The 26806-nt window shown below is 37.1% G+C and overlaps 1 protein-coding gene across 1 annotated transcript in view; it reads right to left on the minus strand.

Moving 5' to 3' along the window:
* Positions 1–291: 291 nt before the first annotated feature.
* The window catches only part of GKAP1 (G kinase anchoring protein 1), a 73391-nt gene continuing 46876 nt past the window's right edge, over positions 292–26806 (minus strand). Inside the window, exons 7-11 of the mRNA XM_049770704.1 lie at positions 18383–18484; positions 12602–12665; positions 6877–6947; positions 6156–6233; positions 292–607 (exon numbers count right to left, since the gene is read on the minus strand). Coding sequence (XP_049626661.1) covers positions 560–607; positions 6156–6233; positions 6877–6947; positions 12602–12665; positions 18383–18484 — 363 coding nt within the window. The 3' untranslated portion in view covers positions 292–559. The remainder of the gene's footprint in view (positions 608–6155; positions 6234–6876; positions 6948–12601; positions 12666–18382; positions 18485–26806) is intronic.

Genomic DNA, 26806 nt, shown 5'->3' on the forward strand with positions numbered 1-26806 from the left:
TAACATGCAGAAAGTGCAGAGTAAATATATTCACTTGAACTCAATCCAATTAATGCTAGTGCTTTCTTGAAAAACACTACTTTTTTTTTTCTTGTTTTTGTTTTTGTTTTGGGGCCAACCTGGCATGTTTCAGAGGATACTCCTGGTTCTGACTCAGGAGTTACTCTTGGTAGGCTCAGGGAACGATATGAAATGCTGAGAATTGAAACCAGGTCAGCTGTGTGCAAGGCTGCCCTACCCACTCCAATACTACTTTCATTTTGTTTCTGAAACAACAAAATCAAAAATTAATGAAAGAGTAAATTAATTTTATTGACTGATGAAAAACTATAGTGATATGATGTAAGAATAGTAAACAATAAACACTGAATTCTTCTAGAGTTCTATTTTTTCACTTTAAGCCAAAAAGAACATAAAATTACAGACTTAGAGAACTAACATTTTTAAATTTCTAGAACAAAAACTGCAGTCTAGCAGTTACAAAGCATTAACTATATACATCTTTTTTAAAAACCCTGAAAGTTTAAATTTTTTGTATTGACCTCAAAGACTAATGTAATCACCTACATTGGTCAGATTCAGAGTTTCGTTTCCCTTTTCTGCCACCCTGTAAAGAAAAACAAGGCCCATTATTCATGTAGTACCATCTTGGGTGCATTTTCATATTAATCATGCATGAGAACAATAGAATTTTTGTCTCCTATAAGAAGGAAGCCTGAGGGTCTTTTTAACTCTACAGAAAATATGTACAACATTTAAGTGCTTTTAGTGATGAAAATCATTAAAGTACTTTAAATAGCTCTTTTTACAAATGGTTAAAGCAGGCAGTAGAAAATTTCTATTATAATTAGCATACACTTCATAACATAGCCAATATATTTTTATAGAGCTCGATTATACTGTCCAATATACATATATTTTGGGAGAGCCATAGCCAGCAGTGATCAGGGGCTACACCCAAATCTGCTCAGGGTTAGCTCTTGGGATCCTTAGAAAACTGTAACTCAGGGCCTCCTGCATATAGAGCATGCACTTTGACCTCCCAACCCCCAAAATATATTTGTTTAGATTTGGAGTCCAAATTTGGCAGTGGCTCTGTGGTTAGGGATCATTTCTGTGGTGCTCAGAGGGACATATGTGGTACTAGAGATCAAACCCTGGTGGTCATCCACATGTAAGGCAAGTGCCTTGACCCCAGGACTTTCTCTTAGTTTCATAATACTCTGTTTTTGGACCACACCTGATAGTGTTCAAGACTTATTCCTGGTTCTGTGCTCAGGGTTTGCTCCTGGTGGAGTTCTATGTATCAAGCTGGAGTCAGTCACATGCAAGGCAAGCATCTTACCCCGTACTATCTCTCAGGCCCACAAGAGTTAAAAAAAAATTTTTTTTTTGGTCATACTCCATGACACTAAGAGGTTACTCCTCGCTATGCAGTCAGAAATTGCTCCTGACTCAGGGGACCATATGCGACACCGCGGATAGAATTCAGGTCCAGCCTGGGCAGATGTGTGCAAGGCAGATGTGTGCAAGCCTTACCGCTGTGCTATCACTCTGGTCCCTGAACTATTTTTTAATTTTAAAAAAATTTTAGGGGCCAGAGAGATAGCACAGCGGTAAGACATTTGCCTTGCACGCAGCCGACCTGGGACACACCTGGGTTTAAGTCCCAGAATCCCATATGGTCCCCCGAGCCTGCCAGGAGAGCAGAGCTGGGAGTAACCCCTGAACACTGTGGGGTGTGGCCCCACCAAAAAATTTTAAAATATCTGGCACTGTGATTTACAAAAGGGCTCATTGTAGGATTTCATACACAAAACATTACAGCACTATATCCTCCACCATTGTCCAGGGATTTTTCTGTTTATTTGTTTTTTGGGCTACACCTGGTGACACTCGGGTTACTCCTGGCTTTGTGCTCAGAAATCACTCCTGGCTTGGGGGACCATATGGGACATTGGTAAATTAAACCGAGGTCCGTCCTAGGTCAGTGGCATGCAAGGCAAACACCCTACAGCTGCATCGCCATTCTGGCCCCTCCCGGTACATTTTTTAAAAACAAAAAATAGTCTAATCAAAGCTGGAGAAATAGCAAAACAGGTAGGGTTCTTGCCTTGCAGGAGGCTAACCTGGATTTGATCCCTGGCATCCAACATGGTCCCCCAAGCACTGACTACAGTGCTAAAAATAGCCCCGAGCATGCTGGGTGTGGCCCAAAAACAAAACAAAAAAAATTGATACTAATAATTATATCAATATGGTCAACACATCTGTCAATTAGGTTAAAATTAATTTGGATAATTAAATTTCTAATTTAAAGGTTTTCTGTTTTATGGTTTTGTTTTGGGTCACATCTGGCAAAGCTCAGGGGTTACTCCTGGCTCTACACACTCAGATTTCACTCCTGGCAGGCTCGGGGACCATATGGGATGCCTGGATTCGAAACGGGCTCCGACCTGTGATGACCGGGCTCCGACCTGTGATGACCGAGTGCAAGGCAAAACGCCTTGTTACTTCTGTGCTATATCTTTTTTTTTTTTTGGTTTTTGGGCCACACCCGGTAACGCTCAGGGGTTACTCCTGGCTATGCGCTCAGAAGTCGCTCCTGGCTTGGGGGACCATATGGGACGCCGGGGGATCGAACCGAGGTCCGTCTCCTAGGCTAGCGCAGGTAAGGCAGGCACCTTACCTCCAGCGCCACCGCCCGGCCCGACTTCTGTGCTATATCTGATTCCAGTATTTTATTTTCTAATTCAAGTTTTGTCTAGCTTTATTCATATCAGACAGCATTAGGAATCTGGTTTGCTAAATCAGCGAGTTAAAAAGTAGGTTAAGGGGCCGGAGAGATAGCATGGAGGTAAGGCGTTTGCCTTTCATGCAGAAAGTCATCAGTTTGAATCCGGCTTCCCATATGGTCCCCCGTGTCTGCCAGGAGCAATTTCTGAGCATGGAGCAAGGAATTTCCCCTGAGCACTGCCGGGTGTGACCCAAAAACCACACACACACACACAAAAAAAAGTAGGTTAAACTTTTAATATTGCTAATGATATACATTTATAGAAATATGTGTTTATTTTACCCCAGATATACTATAATTTTTAAATTATAAAAGTCAAAGAAAAAGGAAACTTAAAATACATGAAATGTTTTAGGCTACTTATTACATTTTCTGTCATTTTCTGATTTATGAAGAAAATACTCTTTCTTTGTATTAAAAGTATAAAGTTACTTTTAAATGGGAAGTATTATTCACAGATATTTTACCTTTCATTTTAACTATATTGAAATGTCTTTCTGTACCTTATATTTTTCCTCTATAAATTAGGTAATGGCACTCATATTTATATAAATTAGGTAATGGCACTCATATTTAGTTGACTTTGCTATATATGAATCACTTATGTAGTATTTCAAAATTTTTTCAAAAATATTTCCCATGGGGCCAGAGTGATAGCACAGTGGGAGTTTGCCTTGCACACAGACAATCTAGACAGACCTTGATTCAATCCCCTGCCGTCCGATATGGTCTCCTGAGCCAGAAGCGATTTCTGAGCGCATAGCCAGAAGTAACCTGAGCGTCACAGGGTATGGCCCAAAAAAACAAAAAAATTTCCCCAAAAGTAAACTTTGTCCTGAAGTTATTTATTTATGATTATCAGAAGTATAAAATAATAAATATTTTATATAAAAAGTGTAATATAAGAAAATAAAATAAGTATAAGAATTCAAATAATAAATTAAAAACTGGTGACAGCAAAATTTAGAATTTTCTTGTCTGCAGAAGTACATTTTTTAAAGCAGAGGCTTAAAGATAACCTAATCAATAATGTGGCAACTTCTACCATTCTGCTGCCTTTAGCCTCACTTTTTTTTGTCCACATCCAGCAGTGCTCTGGGGTTACTACTGGCCTTGTACTCAGAAATTACTTCTTGTAGGCTGGGGACCTTATGGGATACCAGGGATCAAACCCAGGTGGACGAGGTGCAAGGTATGGCTCTGGCCCCTTAAATTTTTTTTTAAAAGACACAGTGCCACCCAATTAAGGTTATTTCTTCCAGGACTGTTGAGTTATAAATACTTTTTAATTATCATGTACTAGATTTAGACACATATACCTCAGTGTATACAAATAACACTTATCTAGATACAAAGATGGTGATATGGATATTGTACTATCATTTGACCCCTAGCCTTACTTTTTTGTTTTTTTTTGGGGGGGCACACCCAGTGGTGCTCAGGGGTTATTCCTGGCTATGCACTCAGAAATCACTCCTGTCTAATTTGGGGACCATATGGGATGCAGGGGATCGAACTCAGGTCAGCCGTGTGTAAGGAAAATATCCTAACTATTAATCTATTGCTTTGGCCTCCTTAGCCTCACTCTTAATCAAAACATTTCTATATCTGGGACCCTGAGTCATAGCATAGCAGGTAGGGTCTTTTCCTTGTACGTGGCTGACCTGCAGTTAATCTCCAGTATCCCATATGGTCCACTAAGCCTGCCAGGAGTAATTTTTGAGTTTAGAGCCAGGAGTAACTCCTCAGTGCCACTGGGTGTGGCCCAGAAACCCTAAAACAAAAAAATATTTCTATATCAATCACATTTAAAAAATGTCAAATATAGATGCTGGCCTTGCAAAAGATAACCCAGGATCACTCTGGCATCTCAGGTGATGCCCCTGAATACAAGGAGTGCTATCCCGGGACACAGAACCAAGTGTTACTTTAAGTACTGCTGGGTGTGGCCCAACCCACTCTCACTTCCAATATCAAACAGAAGAAAGCTGTTACTCTCAACTGTATAAATGTTTTGCTAAGATTCATTTATAGAAAAAGGATGAGTGATCTGTGATACATAATGCCATTTATTAAGAACAGGATTTCTGAATGCAGGAAAATTAATTGATGAAAAAGTTTTCTTCAAGGTTTATTATACATAGGCTCCAATGTTTCACAGCTTAAATATCTTCCCTTGTTTTTTAATAAGGTTTTTGTTTTGGGGTTCACACCCAGTAGTGCTCAGGGGTTTACTCCTGGTTCTGTACTCAGAAACTACTCCTGGTGGTGGTTGGTGGTTGGGGGATCATATGGGATCCCAGGGATCAAACTCAGGTTGATCATGTAGAAGGCAAATGCCCTATGTGCTGTACTATGGCTCTAGCCTTTTAATAAGATTTTTAAAAAGACAGAGTGTCCCAGATAAGGGAAATTCTTATAGGACTGATGATGAGCTGCAAACGCTTTTCAATTAATTCATGTATTTTAATGTAGTATGATTTAGACAAATATACATCAGTACATACAAATAATATTTATCTAGATATATGGATGGTGATATGGATGCCATATCATCTGTAGAGTAGCATTTTCTTAATTACTTCAGATTAAAATATGATTAATATCTTATTAATAAAAATACATACCCAATCTTTACAAGCTGTACACAGAGGGGAGCAGTTAAAATAGCAGTCCAGGAGGCAAATGAGGGAGATATGAGATGCAGGCTGGGAACAGGAGTGGAGGGAGGACAACACTGGTGGTGGGAATGCCCTTGACTCACTTATGTACCTTAAATATTACTGTGAAAGATTCATAATTCACTTTGGCCACAATAAAAATTATTTATAAATATATAACTAGTAACAAAAATGTTTATTAAAATGTTTGATGAGGAGCCAGATAGTACAATGGATAGGGCATTTGCCTTGCATGCAGCCAAACCAGGTTCAATCGAAGGTGTCCCATATGGTTCCTGGAGTGCATCCAGGAGCAGATCCTGAGTGCAAAGTCAGGAGTAAGCCCTGTGAATTATCAACAATGGTCCCCAAACAAAAATAAAATATATGACGAATAAATCTGGACCTAGAATAAGAGTGCATTTATTATTAGAGTATATAACCCAAATGTCTTTATTTATGATGAAAACACTCAAAATTATAAAAGGGGTCTGAAAAAAATAATAAAAGGGGTCTGAGCGACAGTACAGTGGATAGGTATTTATCTTGCACATGTTCCATATGCATTCAATTCTAAAACCCCATATGGGCCCCCAAGCCCAACAGGAGTTATTCCTTAAGAGCAGAGCCAGGAGTAACCTCTGAACACTGCTGAGTGTGACCTTTCTCCCCATAAAACCAAAATTACAAAAACATACCTGGTATTTGGCTAATTCTGCTTGTAATACTTTCACTTTAGATCTTTCTTGTTCTAATGCAGCATGAAGTGAAGTCACCTATAATCAGTCAGTAAAAAAGACTTTGTTGTCATTTTTGAGGTAATCTTTTTATGTTTCAGAACCTTACAAATGCAGTGAAAGGATCTAACATTAAGCTAAACCCCAATCCATAATTCTTAACATTCGATTCACAACGAAAAATTTTGACTACTAGGGGAACCATGATAATATGAAAAATCCCTCACATTTTCAATTAAACATTTTTCTCAGCTGTATGTTAAAGATAGATAGGACAAATGGGAAGAGGACAGAAAATTAGGTCAAGATTAATAAGGTGAACAAAGGAAGTTCTACCTACCTTATCTATTTCTGTATTCAAATAACTATAAAATAAGCTTTATTTACATACAATTATTCAAATAAGCTTTATAATAAATAAAATACAACTTTTCCTTTCTCTCATTCATCAGGACATGCCTCCTTTCCTTACATATGAAACAGAATTTTCATTTACTAGTAAAATACTATTCATAGTGTTTCAATTATAGTAAAACACTGATTAATATAATCATTAAGTATTATCAAATTTGTATCACTTCCCTGAAATGTTGATGAGATATATTTTTGTTTAGTCAAGTTTCATAATTCAGGACTAAAAAGAATAGTTTAAGAAATTTCAGTATATTCCAGTTTTTCTTACCTGTATAGTTAGCTCATTCTTGATACTTTGTGATTCATCAACTTGCAGAAGTATTTCTGCTTTATCTTTCACTGCCAGCAAAAAAAAAAAAAAAAAGGAAAAATCACTTTTTTTCACTCAAAAACCTTAATAGTGGTTTACTGAACCAAGACAGGTAATCAAACAATGATTATCCGATTTAATAAATCTGTTTCTTGAGCCTATATAGCTCTTAGTTTTCATAGATAAATTTTGGTTGTTATATTAACAGAGAAGCTTTTCTTAATAGCTGTACATACTCTGATAAGATTTTTTTCACTCTCACTAAACAACATAAGAACAGGAGAAAAATTTTAAATTCACACAAGAAAATACTTTAAATTAATATATTTTTTTAATTTTTAAAAAAATTTTTTTAAATTAATATTTTGACCTGTCTTAAAAACAAACGGCAAGATAGAGTATTGTAGTTAGTTTGTTCCCTGGCACCATATGGCTTCCTAACTAGTATTGGTGGAACCACCACAGGATAACCTTTGTGTTTACCAGAACCATAGGACCCAATCAGCACTGCACCTATGTGCCCTAGCACTTAGCCAGGGACAGGTATCACAGGGAGTGACTCTAGGGCACCCTAGACACTAGCTGGGACCTCTGAAAATAAATAAGTAAATAAATATAATAAATAACACAAATAAAAACAGTGTAGAGTGCTTTTGGTTATTTTGCTTTGTTAAAATTGCCAGGTAAGTATCGTAAAAGGCCAACAAAATTATTTTTTATAATACTTCATACTAATAGAGTGCCAAATGTAGATCATAGGATCATCATTAGTCAGATACTATGAACAGTCTCTTAGAATTTATCAGGAATTGGGAAACACGAGATCATTTCCTAAATTTTAAAAATCTTTCACACAGCCAACAATTTTGTTAACTCATGGTAATGGCTAATACATAAAAAATATTTCTCAATTTTGAAAAAAGAGAGTGACCAAAGAGATAAAACACTAATAAAATTATTAAAAAAGAAAACCTTCAGTTATATTAAGATAGCATCAGAATGCTACAACTCTTGCATTCTGATTAGATTTTAATTTTGTCACGTTATGCCATAAAGTGAAAATACAATTATCAAAAATTAAACTAGTCTTTTCACAATCTGGGAACACACAAATTAAACTTCCTATTTCTTCATTCCCCAAATTACAGACTCACTGAGAAGCAGTGATTTTTAATGAAAATGTTAAATATAACAATTATATCAGTTCTACCTATTATAAAACTTGTTTTGAAAACATCAATTTGTTTCAACATAACTGGTATAAAGGAAACAATCTGAATACAAGAAAAACAGCATTTACTTAAGCACAATTTCATAACAGAAAACTGAACTTTCTCACACAGCTATTGTTTTCCTCCATTTACTATGTGCTTCTTTTTTTTTTTTTTTCGGGCCACACCCATTTGATGCTCAGGGGTTACTCCTGGCTAAGCACTCAGAATCGCCCCTGGCTTGGGGGGACCATATGGGACGCCGGGGGATCGAACCATGGTCGTGATCTTTCCTTGGCTAGCGCTTGGGCGCCGGCCCCTCACTATGTGCTTCTTAAGAATCATATAAACTTTACATCCTTCAGTAACATAACAGTAACAAATTGCAATCCTCCTGAAGGTTCCTCTACAAACTTCAGGTTGTCTTCAAGGTAATGTTCCACATCTATTGTATTAATGTTTAAGTGTCATTATATATAGTTAACTGTGCTAAAGGTAATTTTCTTGTAATGGTCTCATACAAAATATTGTAATCTGGATTATTATGGTATAGTATATGAACACTAATATTTTTAACTACTGATTTTTTTGAAATAAAGCTTTTATCAATTAACATTCTCGTTTTTCCACAAGTTTTCTTTGTAATTATTTTACATATTTACAAAACAATGATATTCTAATTTCTTCAATTAGAGGTATATCTTAAAAACTTTTATTTTCATAATTTTATTCATTAAATGATCCACCTGGCACTCAATCATACTACAAATCTAAATTAATTTCAGGGGTTGGAGGGATAGTACAGCACATAGAGTACTTCTCTTGCATGTTGCCAATCTGGGTTTGATCCCTAGCAACCATTTTGATCCTTTAATTCCCATCAGGAGTGATCCCTGAGTGCAAAACCAGGAGTGAGTACTAAGTACTGCCAGGTGTGGCCCAAAATCAGAAAACAAAAATAATTTCAGAATGCTTACATGTAATTCTCAAGAAATCATCTTTCCCTGGAGCTGGGAAGATAAGAGAGGGGTTGTATGCTTTTTTCACCTAATCCAATGCTTGGCCCTAAACACCATCCCATCACCACAGAGTCTGAACAGCTCTACATTCTCAGGTTCTAGTATTGAACTGCAGGCCAGTTTCCAAGTATTGCCAGGAACCATGGAACCTGTGAGCATTTCATTTTGGGAGCCCCACTCTTATAAAAACAAATTCCTATCATTCTTCAAATTTTTGTGCCATACCCAGTGGTGCCCAGGGGTTACTCCTGGCTCTTGTGCTGATGAATTATTCCTGGCAGATTCGGGGGACCATATGGGATGCTGGTGATTGAATCTGGGTCGGCCACATGCAAGGCAAACAATCTACCCACTGTGCTCCAGTCTCTATTCTTTAATTTTTATTTCACTATGGTTAAGTTGTAAAATAGCATTATATTATAAAACTAGTACAGTTATCGGTTGGACATGATTTCTAGATTTCACTCATATTGGTTTTTTTTTTTTTTTGGTTTATGGGCTACACCCGGTGGTGCTCAGGGATTACTCCTGGCTGTCTGCTCAGAAATAGCTCCTGGAAGGCACGGGGAACCATATGGGACACCGGGATTTGAACCAACCACCTTTGGTCCTGGATTGGCTGCTTGCAAGGCAAACATCGCTGTGCTATCTCTTCGGGCCCTTCACTCATATTCTTATCCCTTGCAGAAACCTGCTTCCATGAAACCTTTTATTTATTTATTTATTTATTTATTTATTTATTTATTTATTTATTTATTTATTTATTATTGGCTACATTTGGCAGAGCTTTGGCCTTATCCTGGTGTGTACCCAGAAGTCATTCCTGGCTGAACAGGGAATATGAGGGAGTATGAGGAAGCAAATCTAGGGGTAGATGCATGCAAAGGAAGTACCTCTATTCTAGTTTTCCAGATATTGAAACTATTTTTGATGACACATTTGTTTTATTTTCAAGATGAGTGTCAGAAGTTCTTAAAACACAGAAAACTGTAAGTAGAATTTTCAGGGCCAGAGCCATAGCATAATGGTAGGGCATTTGCCTTGCACATGGCCAACCCAGAACAGATCTGGGTTTGATTCCCGGCATCCCATACAGTCCCCAAGCCTACCAGGAGAGATTTCTGAGTGAAGAGCTAGGAGTAAACCCTGAGCCCCACTGGGTGTGGCTCAAAATTTTATTTTTCATAAATATTAACACTGACTTGTATTTTTTCCTTTTTTTTTATTGTGGTCGAAGTGAATTACAATTCTTTCACAGTAATATTTGAGGCACATAGTGACAATGAATGAGGGGCATTCCCACCACCAGTGTTGTCCTCCCTCCACCCCTATTCCCAGCATGCATCCCACATCTCCCTCCTTTACCCCCATAATGTTAGTGGAACTGTTTCCCCCTTGTACAGCTTGTTGTAGATTGGGTATCAATTCTGTTGTTGTTGACTTTGAATTTGGTATTCATGTCTGATCAGTTTTTATTTCCACCAAATGAACATTCGACTGTCTGGTCTTGGTACCATGGTGGAAGAGGACGGCAAACAAAAAAGAGAACAAGTAGGAGGAGTCTGTCTAGGTGTTATAAATATCCATTCAGAAGAAGGGAAAAAAAGAAGAAAAAGGTAGCAAAACAAAACAAAACAAAAACAAAATACAATGAGGGAGTAACAACAAAATTACAAAAAGAAAAAACAAAGAATAAACCAAAAACCAAAACCATCAGCTACGGGAAAAAGAAAAACAACAACAACAAAACCAGACCAAAACTTCTTTAAAAAAAGGGTCGTGTTCCTTCCTTCTCCTTTTTTGCATAGGCATGGTAAATATTTCCTTTATGTGTTTAATACCTCTATAGTAATACCTCTTAATCTGTTTATTCCCCAAAGTAAGTCAGCCTCATAAACAGCATTTTTTCTTTAATGCCTTTCTTGAATGTATTTTTATTTATTTCTTCTATTATATATATCTCTATATGTAGATATATATAATTATTTCTTTTCTCTCTTTCTCTCTCCAACCTCACCTGTTTTGGTTCTTCTTGGTACGAAAACCTACAAGTCTTGCCTGGGATAAATGCTCAGGTCAAAACCAGGGCACAGAGATTGTGCAGACTATCATTTTTACCTCTAAATCCACCAGCAATATAATATGTCACCATACCCTTTTGCATAGGCACTCTAAATAAAGGGAAATATTATGCAAAAAACAAGCTCTTATCTATTAGGGATAGGAACCCATCTTTTTTAAAAAATGTGGGTCACCTCCCACCATAAATAAGCATGTGTCATGTAGACCCAACTTAGACTCCATGTGATTAGACAGCGACTGTCCAACTCAGAACCCCAGATCCCAGACATGGAACCAACACAGGTCCCAGGAACAGCACCAGGAACCAAACTCCTCAGGGGGAAACTATAAATGTCATCCCAGCTCCAACTTGCACCAGTTTTAACATGACATCCGGACATGAGGAAATGGCAACAACTTGAGCTAAGAGAAGGCTACCCCATCTCATCACCTAATGGTAAGAAGATGCAAGCAGGAGACGTGTCATCCTTTGCCCTAAGCAAAAACCAAAATTGCTATCTATAGAAGACTGACTTTGACAAATATGGTCGAGACAGAACCTACCAAGGGACCAATGAGGAAAGTTCCTAGCCTAGGCCTCAGCCTAGGATTTGTACAAAAACCAAGATCTCTAATTCCAGAGTCTAACTTTGACTTGTATTTTATACTTAATTTTGCCTATTAAGATTTTTTTCATATATTGCTTTTAGTTTACAATTTGATTACATTTATTATCAAAATCCATTTGTTATATGTAGAAGACTTTTCATAGAACTTTTAAGCTATCAGTTATACATAGTCAAAGATGCAAATGATGATTATACAAATTTACTAATCTTAACATTTTTACTAGTGTATCCTTGGTTTCCTGTTGGTAACCTACTGTTAAAACTTTAGGGGCCAGAGCAATAGTGCAGCGGTAAGGTGTTTGCCTTGCACATGGCTGATCCAGCACAGACCTGGGGTGGATTCCCAGGCATCCCATATGGTCCCCCATGCCAGAAGTAACCCTTGAGCATCATTGGGTGTGGCCCCAAAACAAACAAATAACAACAACAAAAAATTTTAGAGTAGTAGCAAAAGCATGAAGAGGACAAGAAGAAGATGGCAAATCTAAAATTATTATAGACCTCTTAAAATAAAAAAATAAGGTTGAGAAATGTTATTGTTATTTTTCCAATAAATATAACCAAATAATTATAAAATTGAAATCTCAAGATTTTCTTGAGGTGAACAGTCATATTCAGGTACAATTATTTACTATTTACTATTTAGTTATTTACTTATAACCACATATTTAAGTGTTGAGTTGAGAAATCACTTACCTTAAAAAATCTATCTTCAAATACTTTTATATTAACTTTTAATTCTAAAAAAACATAAATCACTTACTTTCGCCTTCCTGAAGCATTTTCAGTAACTGTGTATTTCGTGCTTTTACTTCTTTATATTTTGCCTAATAGTCAAAGAAAAGTAATTTAATTCTTAAATTTTTGAAACTATGAATTCTTGACTAGTTCAAAAATATTACTTTAGAGATTAAAAATATACTCACAAAAAATATACTCACAACTACTACTTAAATTCCTGGCACAATATTACAAGTAATTAAAAAATAAAGAAGGAATTGGGCCTGGAGAGATAGCACAGCGGCGTTTGCCTTGCAAGCAGCCGATCCAGGACCTAAGGTGGTTGGTTCGAATCCTGGTGTCCCATATGGTCCCTCGTGCCTGCCAGAAGCTATTTCTGAGCAGACAGCCAGGAGTAACTTCTGAGCACTGCCGGGTGTGGTCCAAAAACCAATAAATAAATAAATAAATAAATAAATAAATAAATAAATAAAAGAAGGGATAAAAGTGTAGGAAATTCAGGATTATGCTTATTTTTCCTAGACTCCTTTACATTGTTTTCTCAAATAAAGCTATCCTTCTCTCTTAACCAAAAAATTTCTTTATCTATACCAGGAAGTTTTATTACTGTAGGTGTGTGTGTGTGTGTGTGTGTGTGTGTGTGTGTGTGTGTGTGTGTGTGAAACAAGGTAGTTTTAACTGAAACTTACTTAGAAGGATGTTAGGTGAGAGAGGAAGTATGTGCTTAACAGTGAAGGGTAAATATTTTTGTGAAATGCATGAGTAGTTTGTGTGTATGTATAACTCCATTGATACATATTTAATCAACCTGTTATTGTACACTTCATTTTCTTCCAAAATACCTGTTTTGATTTTTCTCCTTTATTAAGTAGTGCTACTATGCAGCGGGTGGGTAGAATCCCTAGTGGTGGTAGCTGGTACCTGGATAAAGCCAGAATAAAAGAACTATGCATGTAAATGCTAGGTCATCTTATCTCCCTAATACTGGATATTGTTTATCTGTGCTACTTCTTACTTTCCAAACTAAAAATAAGCAAAGAAAAAGAGACAAGTAAAGAAAGGCAGAGACAATCAGGCAAGATATATATGTTCAAGGGTTTGAAGAGCAAGCCCTATTCAAAAACATTTCCTATATGGGGCTGGAGCGATAGCACAGCAGTAGGGCGTTTGCCTTGTACATGGCCAATCTAGGACCGACCTTGGTTTGATCCCTGGTGTACAATATGGTCCCTCGGGCCGGGAGTGATTTCTGAGTGCATAGCCAGGAGTAACCCCTGAGCATAACCGGGCATGCCCCTCCCAAAGAAAACAACTTCCTGTATTTGTTATGTGACAAAGGTGACGAAGAAATGAAATTTTAACATTACTCAAATTTAAGTATACATGTAAGGAGTGACAAATTTTGTTGTTTTGAGGGCCACACCCAGCAGTGCTCAAGACTTACTCTTGGCTCTGCACTCAGGAATTACTCCTATTGGTACTCAGAGGGCCATTTGGGATTTTGGGGATTGAATCCAGGTTGGGCCACATGCAAAGCAAGAACTCTACCTGCTGATCTACCCCTTAAGTCCCTAAAGGTTAGCTTTCACAATACAGTCAAAAACATCATTTCATTAAATAATAATTTTGGGGAGGCATAAATAATATGTCAAAATATCTTGGAAATGTTTCTCAATTTCTTTTCCAAATAATGTATTTAACAACAAAAATGACAAAATTAAACTTACAAATAAGAGGAACTGTATTTTCATATTTACATCCACAGTCTATATCTTTTCCTCTACTCTACATACTCTACTTATGTAACACGATATATTCTGAATTATTTACAAGTATTTAATAATTAATAAATGTAAGTAATAACACATTCAATGATTGTCTAAAACATGAGCAGAGAAAAACAGAACATTTCAAAATTGAACATATTATCTCTCTCAACATGTATACATACATGAACATAAATAAGAAAAACTTCAATTTTGGGGGGGGAGTTGGACCACACCTGGCAATGCTTGAGTTACTCCTGGCTCTGCACTCAGAAATTAGTTTTTGTGGTGCTTGAAGGACCATAGAAAATGCTGGAGATTAAACCTGGGTTAGCCATATGTAAGGCAAAATGACCTATCTGCTGAACTATCACTCCAGCCCCCAGAAATATTTCTTATAGAATAAACTTAATGTATTCTGACTTAGTTAAATTAATATGTCTTGCAAAAAGTATTGTCCCAGATGGTCCCTCAAGCCAGGAGTGACTTCTGAGTGCATAGCTAGGAGTAACCCCTGAGTGTCACCAGGTATGGCCCAAAAACCAAAAAAAAATTTTTTTTTCAATGAAATCTTTACCAATTTCAAGAGCAATAACTGATTAATTCCTGTTTCTGTATTTCTGAAGCACTTAAACTTATAGTCTGCTTTGAACATTTAAATGTTTATCTTCCCCTCTGACTACCAGTCTCTTTATATTCACTATGCATACCATACGTTAAGTAATTAAAGAAAAAAAGAGGAAAATACAGTGTAAAAAAAAAAGCCTAAGAAACAGAGGAAGGTGGATATAGTCCAGAAAGATTTTAGCAGAAATGATTTTTATCTTTAAGAGGTAATAATGGTTTACAAGAGTAAATATTTATGTTTTATGGGTACAATGTTTTATTAGGGCTAATTTTTAGAGGGATAAAGACATGAGTATAGGAGGAAGGGAAGTATAGTAAATAACCAATGAGGCTGAAACTTAGGCTTTTTAAATTTATTTATTTATTTATTTATTTATTTGGTTTTTGGGCCACACCCAGCGTGCTCAGGGTTACTCCTGGCTGTCTGCTCAGAAATAGCTCCTGGCAGGCACGGGGGACCATATGGGACACCAGGATTCGAACCAACCACCTTAGGTCCTGGATCGGCTGCTTGCAAGGCAAACACTGCTGTGCTATCTCTCCGGGCCCGGCTTTTTTAAATTATTACATATACAGGACCTAGAACACTATTACCTGGTTTACTGTAGACATTAAACAAATGTATCAAAAGAAAAAGGATTTGTTTTTGTTTTTGGGTCACACCTGGAGGTGCTCAGGGGTTACTCCTGGTTCTGTGCTAAGAAATTCCTCCTGGCAGGCTCGGGGATGCCTGGAATATAGGATGCTGGAATTGAACCAGGGTCTGTCTTGTGTTAGTCGTGTGCCAGGAAAATGCCTTTCCACTGTGTTATCAACACCAGAAAAAGGATGTTTTTAAAAATTAGTAGGAGAGGAGTGAAGAAAGAAGTAATAGGTAGGTTCTGATTAAAGCAAGATGTGGAGAATATGTGAAATCCCAATGAATCACTGAAGAGAATAGAAATTAATGAAGTGCTGGAAAACATAATTTGCTCTCTCTTAAACAATTAAAGAAAGGAGGTCTAAAGAGTCAATGGGCATAGAACATGCTTTCCATGCAAGAGGACCTCAGGTTAGTCACTAGCATCACATATGAGCATCACCCTGTGCATTGGTTCTTGGTTATGCTAGTGAATATTTCCCAATTGCTCTGATGTATGATTGTGTACATCATCTAGCAACTTATTCTCAAATTAAGTATCTTTGAAAAATGTTCTAATATATTTGTCCACAGGAATCTATGGAAATTTGAATGCTCTAGGTTCATATTACAGTGCTCATTGTAAGAATGTTAAGGAATTTGTTTTCAAATTAAGTATATATGAAGAAAGGTTCTAATGCAGGGGTCTCAAACTCAATTTACCTGGGGCCACAGGAGGCAAAGTCAGGGTGATCCTTGAGTGCAAAGTCAGTAGTAAGCCTTGAACATTGGGGTGTGTGACCCAAACAACTAAAATAAAACAAAACAAAAAAGATTCCTTTAGGGCAGGGCCACAAAATGTTGTACGGAGGGCCACTTTCGGGTCGCGAGTTTGAGACCTCTGTAATGTTTATATTCAAAGAAGTCTATGAAAAATATTCTAGAACATGCTTAAGAAAGGATTTGGAAAAGTTGATTGTTTTGAGAATATTGTATGCACAATCTAACTTATGGTGCTTTTACATCCAAGTCTACAATCACCAGCAGTGATTATAGGAATTAGAAAATTTCCTCACCACCTTAATTGCTGCTAAAGGGCTTTTTTTTTGTTTCTATTTTCCCAGCTTTTACCATGTTCATGCAAATTAACAGCCTCTAGCACCTTTCTGGTTCCCTGCCTCTAGTGGAGAATAGAACAAGACTTGTAGCCATTCTCAATTTTTTCAACAGAAAAGGGTAAATTGTTAGTTTACACTCTGCATTTGCCCAGGGCAAAGGCATTCCCAACTTCCTCTTTATTTTCATCAAGTTTTTTGACTTGTAAAAGTCCACCTGAATTTCACTTGACCCTCCTCTTCCTGGTTGAATTTGTACATAGAATAAAGAGAGGTTTCAGTTTTGGTGGATCCAGAAAGACCATAGGTGAGAAGCCAATGACTCCATGACTCTCCACTGACTGGTTTGGTTTATAATTTGCATGCAATCCTGCTTCAGACCAGCTTTCCTAGGTCTGGAAATACGGAATGGGTATCCATTTTACAACAGAGGTCTGTGCTCTGCATTTAAGAGTGTCCCAGTTCAATCACCTCTCCACATGGATACCCAGCAATGTTCGGTGTAGTCTTAGAGACCACCCCAAGCATTTTAGGGTGTCCTGGTGATTTCTTTCAATGAGGCCAGAGTATCAGTTCATCTCGAGGCTCCTGGCATTGGACTATGTGGCCTGGTTGGCCAAGTGTTGCCAAGAATGGCCCAGGTGCTCTTCAGCCTCCGGATCAAAACTAAGAATCAATAGTAGTAATTCGAGATACCTGTTCAACAGTGTTAGTAAGAAGCAATTTCCCAAAAGTGGAAATAACATTAGTGGCCATCAATGGATGAATAAACAAAATGTAGAATATTATTTACCTATACTAGAGTTAAAAGCCTAATACAAGCAAAAGCATGGAGAAACCCAGAAAGCATTATTCAGTAAAATAAGAGGTACACAGGAAAATAGCTCTACCTTACATAAATTAACTAGAATCAATTTAAAAATTATCGAGATTATCGAGGGGCCGCAGGCAATACACAATTGCTTAATAGGTAGAATTTGTTTTTATCTGGGCTGCTGAAAAAACTCTGAAAATATATTGTGGTGATGGTTACATAACATTGGGATAGCACTTAATTTAAGTAAAATACAAATTTAAAGATGGTTAGAATGATAAATTTAATTTATATGCATTTAGTCATTAAAAAATTACTGGCTGGGAGAGATACTCATTGGTTAAGTATATGCTGTGCATATGGGAGGTGTCAGCTCAATAGTCAACAATTTATGGTCCCTCAAGCACCAACTTTCCACAAAGCACAGAGCAAGGAGTAACCTCCAAGCTTTTGACCATCAATGTGGTCATTCCAAAAATCAAAATAAGAATATAACATATAGGGGCCAGCGAGGTGGTGCTAGAGGTAAGGTGTCTGCCTTGCAAGCGCTAGCCAAGGAAGGACCACGGTTCAATTCCCCAGTATCCCATATGGTCCCCCAAGCCAGGGGCAATTTCTGAGCGCTTAGCCGGGAGTAATCCCTGAGCATCAAATGGGTGTGGCCCAAAAAAAACAACAACAAAAAAATTATAACATGTAAACACTATCATTTAGATTTTATACGCATGAAAAACCTAAATAGCAAAACATTATTTCGAGAATTAAACATATTTTTATAAGAAAAAAATGAAAATACAGAAATTCATAGAATTATTGAAAATTAGAAAATTATTTTAAGTTATAACAGTAAACAAATACAAACCTCCCACTGAGTAATCACATTTTTCAGCTTCTGGATTTCAACATCTTTCCTTTCAAGTTCTAACTTTAATCTTTCAATTCTTCCATCTTTCAGAACTACTTCCTGAGGAGAAAAAAAGTACTTTAGAATTAGTATAATTCTGAGTGGGTTCAGAGAAATAGATACAGTGGGCAGGGAGATTGCTTTGTTTTGCATGTGGCCAACCTGGGTTTAATCCCTGGAACCCCTTATGGTCTCTGACACACTGGCAGGAGTGATATCTGAGCACACGGCTAAAGAGTATAAACTGACCACCTCTAGGTATGGCCCCAAAACAAAACAAACTTTAATAATATAATTCTATCAATTCCGGCTTACAATATTCCTTCATTAAAAGTTTAAGAGGAGGGGCCGGGCGGTGGCGCTGGAGGTAAGGTGCCTGCCTTACCTGCGCTAGCCTAGGAGACGGACCGCGGTTCGATCCCCCGGTGTCCCATATGGTCCCCCAAGCCAGGAGCGACTTCTGAGCGCATAGCCAGGAGTAACCCCTGCGCGTTACCGGGTGTGGCCCAAAAACCAAAAAAAAAAAAAAAAAAAAAAAAAAAAAAAATTTTAAGAGGAGGGGACCGGAGAGATAGCATGGAGGTAGACCGTCTGCCTTGCATAAAGAAGGACGGTGGTTTGAATCCCGGCATCCCATACGGTTCCCCCATGCCTGCCAGGAGGAACCCCTGAGCGCTGCAGGTGTGACCTCCCCCCAAAAAAAGTTTAAGAGGAAAAAATACCCAATTTTATTTTCTTAAGCAACCTTTAACTATTTCATTTTCATTGTGATGAGATAATGTCTACTATTATCTAGTCACAATTATGTCCAGTATAAAAATTTTATTAATTCCTAACTATAAACATAAGAAATATTGAGAATCCCAAAGAATTGAAAACTTATGAGAAAAAAATTAAAAAATTAGTTTTTCCTATATCAGCAACTAAAAGGCTTGCTAAAACTTCTGGCAATGATTAAATGACATCATTGAGAGATACAATAGTTTTCTTGTGCTTTTTTCTTTATCTCTCTTTCCTTTCTTTTTTCCTTTATAATAATTACACCTGGAAACAAATGTATTGTGATTAACTATGTCAAAGCTGTGATACATGATGTTTAAATAAAGTAATTTATATTAAAAGAAACACATTTGACTGTTAGTCCTAATCTCCCTATTGTCTCACTCCATCTTAGGCTTGTCTGCAGAGAGAGGGACCCTCTGATCCTTCCCATCAAAAGCTGCTAGTGCCATTTCCAAAGTCTTTTCCCAATTTTCTCCTAAATCCCACTGTCAGTCATGATATCCCTGCTGTCTCTTGTCCTATCTCAAGTTTGTTTGCTGAGAGAGGGATTCTGTGGTTCCCCCCATCAAACACAGGCAGTGCTGCCTCCAAAGTCATCCCCAAGTTGCTTTTGCATCCCACTGCTTCTCCTGACCACCTTGATGTCTCTCTGTCTCAGGATTGCCTGCAGAGATAGGGACTCTCCAGTCCCTCCCATCAACCCCCTTATTCCCAAACTGAACAGATACACTAACATTTCAATTTATATCAGTTATTTCCAGGCAGACTGGATCTTTCTTTCTCTTTTTCTTAGAAAATAGACAATTAGAAATTCAGTTGAACAAAACAATGAATTAGTTGGATATATATACATACATACACACATACATATTTATATTTTGGTTTTTGGGCCACACCCAGTGACACTCAGGGGTTACTCCTGGCTATGCGCTCAGAAATTGCTCCTGGCTTGGGGGACCATATGGGACACCAGGGGATTGAACCTCAGTCTGTCCTAGGCTAGTGCATGCAAGGCAGATACCCTACCACTTGTATCACCACTTGGCTCCATAGTTGGCAGTATTTTTATTATACTTAGATAACGTCGTATGTTTAGGAAAATAACTCCTAAAGAAGGTCATACTTCTAGCCACCATTTATATAAACAATAGGTTACTTTCTTAAACAACCTGAAACTCCAGCATTAAAAACTACTAAATGCAAAGAATAAAGAGGAAACTAAGGAAGAAAAATGCAATTGAGGATATGGAGAGAACTTCTGGCAAATTTCAAAGTTCACCAAAACAACTGAGCCTTAAAGATGAGGACCTAAAGTTAACACTTAAATGCTTTAGCAACAGATATCAAGGGGTCACTAGCTACAAAACTAAGCAATCTATAGATGAACAATTCAACCAACTCAAAGAACTCTGCCAATTCTTTTCAGGCTCTTCCATAAAGAAACAGAAATATTCCCAAGCAATTTCTATGAAGCTAACATCACCCTGATACTAAAGCAGAGATACCACATGATAAAGAGAAATACAGGTTGATATCCTTGATGAACACAGATGCAAATATCCTCGACAAAATATTAGCAAATATAACATGACCTAAACCAAGTAGGATTCATTCCAGGAATCAAAGGTAGTTTAACATATGCAAATCAATCAACATAATGCACCATATCAATAAAAGAAATTGTATTAAAATATTTTAAAGTAATATACCTAGTTTTTTTAATTGAAAGAAAAATACAGAGCTTCATGGACAGGAAACAGCTTAGGGAATTCATAATGTGAAACCATTTTTGCAAGAAGTGTTAAAAAGAGCTTCTCCAAAGGACAGGAAAAACTTCCCAACATGTAGCACTGAGTATGGTACTCATTAACAGTGTTTATGGTTGCCTCCTACTAGATTAAGAAAGGTATGCTTATACTTGCTGGGGGATTTTATACGTTTTCAGTAATGAATCAACATCAATTCATATTGGTTAAACTCACTTAGTAATCAGTTAACACAATTGACTTTTTACTGATTTATTTCCTGATAATTCCATTTGCTATTCCTTTAAAGTTTTTTTGGAGTATTAATATAAAATGAAGTTATTTTATGCCTGTTGAGGGGACAGACGGGATGGGAGGAAACCTGGGGACACTGATCATAGGACCGGTGTTAGAATCTTTTTTTTTTTTTTTTGTTCTTGTTTTTGGGCCACACCTGGTGATGCTCAGGGGTTACTCCTGGCTATATGCTCAGAAATCGCTCCTGGCTTGGAGGACCATATGGGATGCTGGAATCTAACCGAGGGCCATCCTAAGCACTAACACCTCTAGCCTCTGAATTTTTTTAAACAAAATTCACATTTTATTTAGGTTGAAATAAACTATACAAAATTGATTTTCTTCAAAAATAATAGCAAAATTTTCATATTATTCCTGGGAAATCTACAAGACAATAATTCTTTTTTATATCTTTATTTAAACACTTTGATTACAAACATGATTGTAGTTGGGTTTCAGTCATATAAAGAACACCCACCTTCACCATCACAAATGCCCCCAAATTTCCCTCCTCCCTAACCCTCCCTGTCTGTATTTGAGACAGGCTTTCTATTTCCCTCGTTCATTCACATGTTATGATAGTTGTCAGTGTAGTTATTTCTCTAACTGCACTCAACACTCTTTGTGGTGAACTTCATACCATGAGCTGAACCTTCCAGCCCTCATCTCTATAAGACACTAATTCTTGAGGATTTTCTAAGTATTGCTTATAAATAAATATGAAGCAGTAAATATAGTTATTGAGAATATATAGCAGAAAACAAATCAGCTGTCAGTGTCCACAGCCTCTGACTCTATCTTGACCATGAAACAGAGATGCTGTAAGTTTATGCAGGCTCAACAAAAAATTTAAACAATAAAATGGAATAATAAAGGCAGACATGTTAATTCAAACTAATTTGTTTCTTTAAATTAACCTGATAAAGATTAAATCCATATTGAAGCCCTCCTTGGGAAAGTTCACGTTTCTGTCTGGTAATCCTCTTTATTATTGTCCACTACAGATTTTTTTTTTTTGGCTTTTGGATCACACCCGGCATCACTCAGGGGTTACTCCTGGCTCTCCACTCAGAAATAGCTCCTGGCAGGCTTGGGGGACCATATGAGATGCTGGGATTCGAACCGATAACCTTCTGCATGAAAGGCAAACCCTTACCTCCATACTATCTCTCCAGTCCCCCATTACAGATTTTTAACAGCAATATTTAGTACTCCTACCAAAGATCAACTGTGAACTTCATATATAACATTTTATAAAGTGTGCCCCTTCCTTCCACACACTAAAATTTTTATTTTTCCAAAGATATAATATCCAAAAAATTGAATCCAGTTATAATGTTATGTCTAAAATGACTTAATAAAAAATAACTCCAAAGTCCCCCTACCAGATTTCACACAGAAGTGTGATGTAGCATTTTCAACACTTTCTTTTGGAAGAAGAGTAGGTTTCAAAGTATGAGTTCAAACTAGAGCCATCTAAGCAAATTATTGATGGGTTGCTTACTAGTCAAAATAAGCAGTGACAAAGTATCATATATCATATATCAGTTTTTTTTGAAATATGTTTTCAAATTTATCAAAATTTTCCAATGGAAGAGAAAATCTATTCTAAAAGTCTCTTAGGTATTTTCATTGATTGCTGAATTATTCTAGGAAGCTTGGATTTAGTTACATAGAGTTTGATATGTGTACCCATCATTAATTCCAAATCACATTTTATATTAAAAATCCTGTCAAACAAAGCCAAGTTACTAGACCTTTGGTCTGTCAAAGTGTTTTTGAGGTAAGTTTTGAGATGCTTCCACCCATTGTTATAGGGTTCATTATAAACTTTCCTCACAGGAAGATGCACAGGACCTTCAGAAAGGCAGAAATATTTGGAAAAATATTTTCATATTTTGGAAATGTTCTGGTGTCTGGAAAATGGAAGGTTTCATAGATGGTATGAGGAGGTTCTATATATTTCCCTCTGTGTTTCCACTTTATACTTCAAAAGTGCAACTGAGCCAAGAGTTATCAGAATTCATCAAGACACTTCTTTACAAGTCAGCATGGTGTTTCTCTGATATGTTGAATTTGATCTGGCCCATGACAAGGGTACCAGAGAAAGCTTTTAAGAGTCTTGAGGTGTTCTGAGAAAACATCTTTCAGTTCCTGAATAATGTGTTCCACTGTTCGAACACTTAAAGAATTCCTTTAAAATAACTCTTGGAAGTCAGTTGAGATTCCAGGTTACATAGCTGAGCTCTCCCAAGGAGTTTCTGAAGTTCAACTTTGGTTGCCAAATTTGTGACTTCCTCAAACCAAAATTCATGATAACTTCAGTATTTTCCATCACTTCATTTAGCGAATACAGAACTGCAGTCAAGCTACTACTAGTTCCCTGAGTTTCTTGTTGAATGCAGCTATCACAAATTTTGAGCATCTGTTTTTGCTGTGCTTTGAACAGAAGAATATATTAACTGCTTGTTGTCTCAAAATGCTTTCTTAAAACCTCCTCACCAGAATTTATTTGGCACCCTAGAAATGGTTGGAAGTTTTCAGGAGTAAAAAGACCTTCTAAGATTTCATTGGATTCATGTCCATCCAAAAACATATTTAGTTTTCCCATTATGAATAAAAATCTCAGGGGTCCTAGAGAGATAGCACAGTAGGTAGGGTACTTGCCTTACATACATCTGACAAGTTTCAATTGTCAGCATACCACATGGTCCCCCAAGCCTGCTAGGAGCTAGGAATGATTCCTGAGAATGCATACCCAGGAGTCTGGGTGTGGCCCCAAAACAACAACAGCACATCAAAATTTCAAATAAATATTTTAAGTAGACCTTGTTTTCCTTTTCTTCAAAATTTAAAAGTAAAATGTCTTCATCCTATTCTTCACACCACCCCCCCACCCCACCCCCCAGCACTGCAGTTTTCAGGATTGCTGTTGTTTATTTCTTTGCTTTTGTTCTTGTTCAGATGTTTCTTTCAGGGGCCGAGCAATAGCACAGTGGGTAGGGCATTTGCCTTGCATGCAGTTGACCTAGGTTTGATCCATGGCATCCCATATGGTTCCTGAGCCTGTTAGGAGTAATTTCTGAGTGCAGAGCCAGGAGTAACACAAATATTACCCAGGTGTGGCCCAAAAACAAAAGATGTTTTTTTTTTTTTTCTCAGAGTCCTGATTTCATCTTCACTCAATTCTTTTATCTGTTTTCTAAGTCTTCTATCTTCTCCCACGGGATGTTCACGTGGCTGATAAGATCAAATATTGTTGGTACTGCATTATCTTGCACTGTTCTATAAAGGCTCTCCAAATTACTTCACAAGTATCTGCTTCAGGACTGGAGAGGTGGCACAGTGGTAAGGAGTTTGCCTTGCAAGCGGCTGACCTAGGATGAACCTTGTTTTGATACCTCAGCATCCCATATGGTCCCCCAAACCAGGAGTGATTTCTGAGTGCATAACCAGAAGTAATCCCTGAGTGTCACTGGGTGTGGCCCAAAAACAGAAAAAAAACAAGTATCTGCTTTGACTAATTTGAGAAATAAAATAATTCATTCATTCTTTTTGTTTGTTTGCTTTTGGCCCCACCTGCAGGCGCTCAGGGGTTACTCCTGGCTCTGTGCTCTGAAGTAGCTCCTGGCAGGCTCAGGGGAGCATATGCGATGCTGGGATTTGAATCATTGTTTAGTTTCCTGATACCTCTGCAAAATGTGTAGTTCTACAGATCACAGAGGTCTCAAAGTGGCATACAACTGATAGTGTTATTAGCTGATCTGGTATTTTATATTCTAAACCTGTTTTACAATTCTACAACCACTTCTGACATCTGATCTGGGCCCATGGGATTCTGAAGAAGGCATTCTTGTGCTCTTCAGTGTGCTTGTGGGAGTCCCCAGAAGTTTGCTTGCCTGCCTGCCAGCCACCGGGAACATTCCCTACCCTCCTTGCCTCTTTAGAGCAGGTGCAGGGTTAGCATGCCAAGGGGGAAGGGCAGGTACACTAGAACCCAGAACCATGAAGAGAAGGAGTTGTAGGAGAAGATTCATGATCTGAAGATAGGTTAGGGATGAGGCTCCACAGTGTGGTAAAGGGTTTGGAGGAGTTAACGTTGTTGCCACTGGTGCAACAGAGCTACCTTCTTCCCACAATGCTTCCTGGAGTGCAGGGACGACCTCTCTTCCCTGGTGTTGGCAAATTTTTATTCTTGAAAATTAATAATTTTGTATATCATGTTGTCTTAATAAAAATTAAGAAAAACATAGTTTTCATGTTAATGAAAACAGTATCATTTCAATTATTTGCAATTACAAATAATATCTACCAATGTCACAATTACTAATTAAATGATAGAATTAATGAAATAAAAACAGAAAAATAAGAGAAAATAATTACTTAAGTAATGTTTTAATAATGTATAAATGAAAAATATAGTATGTCCTAACATTCATTTTTGCCATTGTAATAAATATTTATTTTCATTATCAAAAATGGTTAAAAAATTCAATATGCATATTAAGGATTTTAACATTTACGCTCATTTACTGTTGGTGGGAATGTTAACTGGTCCAGTCTTTTTGGAAAATAATATGAATATGCCTCATAAACCTAGGAATTAAGTTCCTCCTATATGTCCTAGTAACTCCACTTTTTGGTATCTACCGCAAGGGCCAAAAAATAAATATCAGAAAATATATTTGCACTCTGATGTTTACCGCAGCACTATTCATAGTAGACAATAACAGAAAATAACCTGTCTATGAACAGAGGAATGGATAAAGAAACCATAGCACATATACACAATGGAATACTACTTGGCTATAAAAACAATGAAAGAAGATAATGTGCCACTAGGTGGATGGATCTGAAAATATAATGCTGATTTTAAGTCAGTCCAAAGGAGAAGGGCAGACACATAATAATCTTTGTCATATGTAGGATATAAAGAAAAATAGTAAGGGAATAACAAAAGCCTAGTAACAAAAAATGAGAACTATTCTTCAGTAGAAAGTTGACCACAAGAAGAGGAAGTAGGGAGAGAAGGCTGGAAGATGATGCCAGGACAATGGTGGTGGAAGAAAAGAAACACTCTGGGAGGGGTGGTGCTGAATTGTGTTACATATGAAACCCAGTCATTAATGGTATTATTAACCAGCTATTATTAAAAGAAAAAAAAGAAGAATTTAAACATTATCAATACTTTGGCATTCTCCACATGACATTTTTGATGGTAGTCCTTTCCCTTACTTCCTGAAGATATGCCCTACTATGAATTTGTGCTCGTCGATCTTCTAAAGTTAATAGTACTACAGATTTATGTGTATGTATATACATATGTATTCTAATTGATGCACTGTTCCCTGTTTATAAGATTTATATAAATAGCATCAAACTATTGTTTGGTGATTTACTGTTTTAATTAAATGATAAGCTTTTACTTATGCTTTTTATAATTTATACTCTTTATACTTTTTTATGTAAAACTATTATAACAAGTGATTTTTAAACATTCTTTTGGACATTTCTGAAGGGTTTAATCTAGAGTGTGATTAGAAAATAGTCTCAGCCC

This window comes from Suncus etruscus, chromosome 3, assembly GCF_024139225.1.
Source record: "Suncus etruscus isolate mSunEtr1 chromosome 3, mSunEtr1.pri.cur, whole genome shotgun sequence".
NCBI classification, from domain to species: domain Eukaryota; kingdom Metazoa; phylum Chordata; class Mammalia; order Eulipotyphla; family Soricidae; genus Suncus; species Suncus etruscus.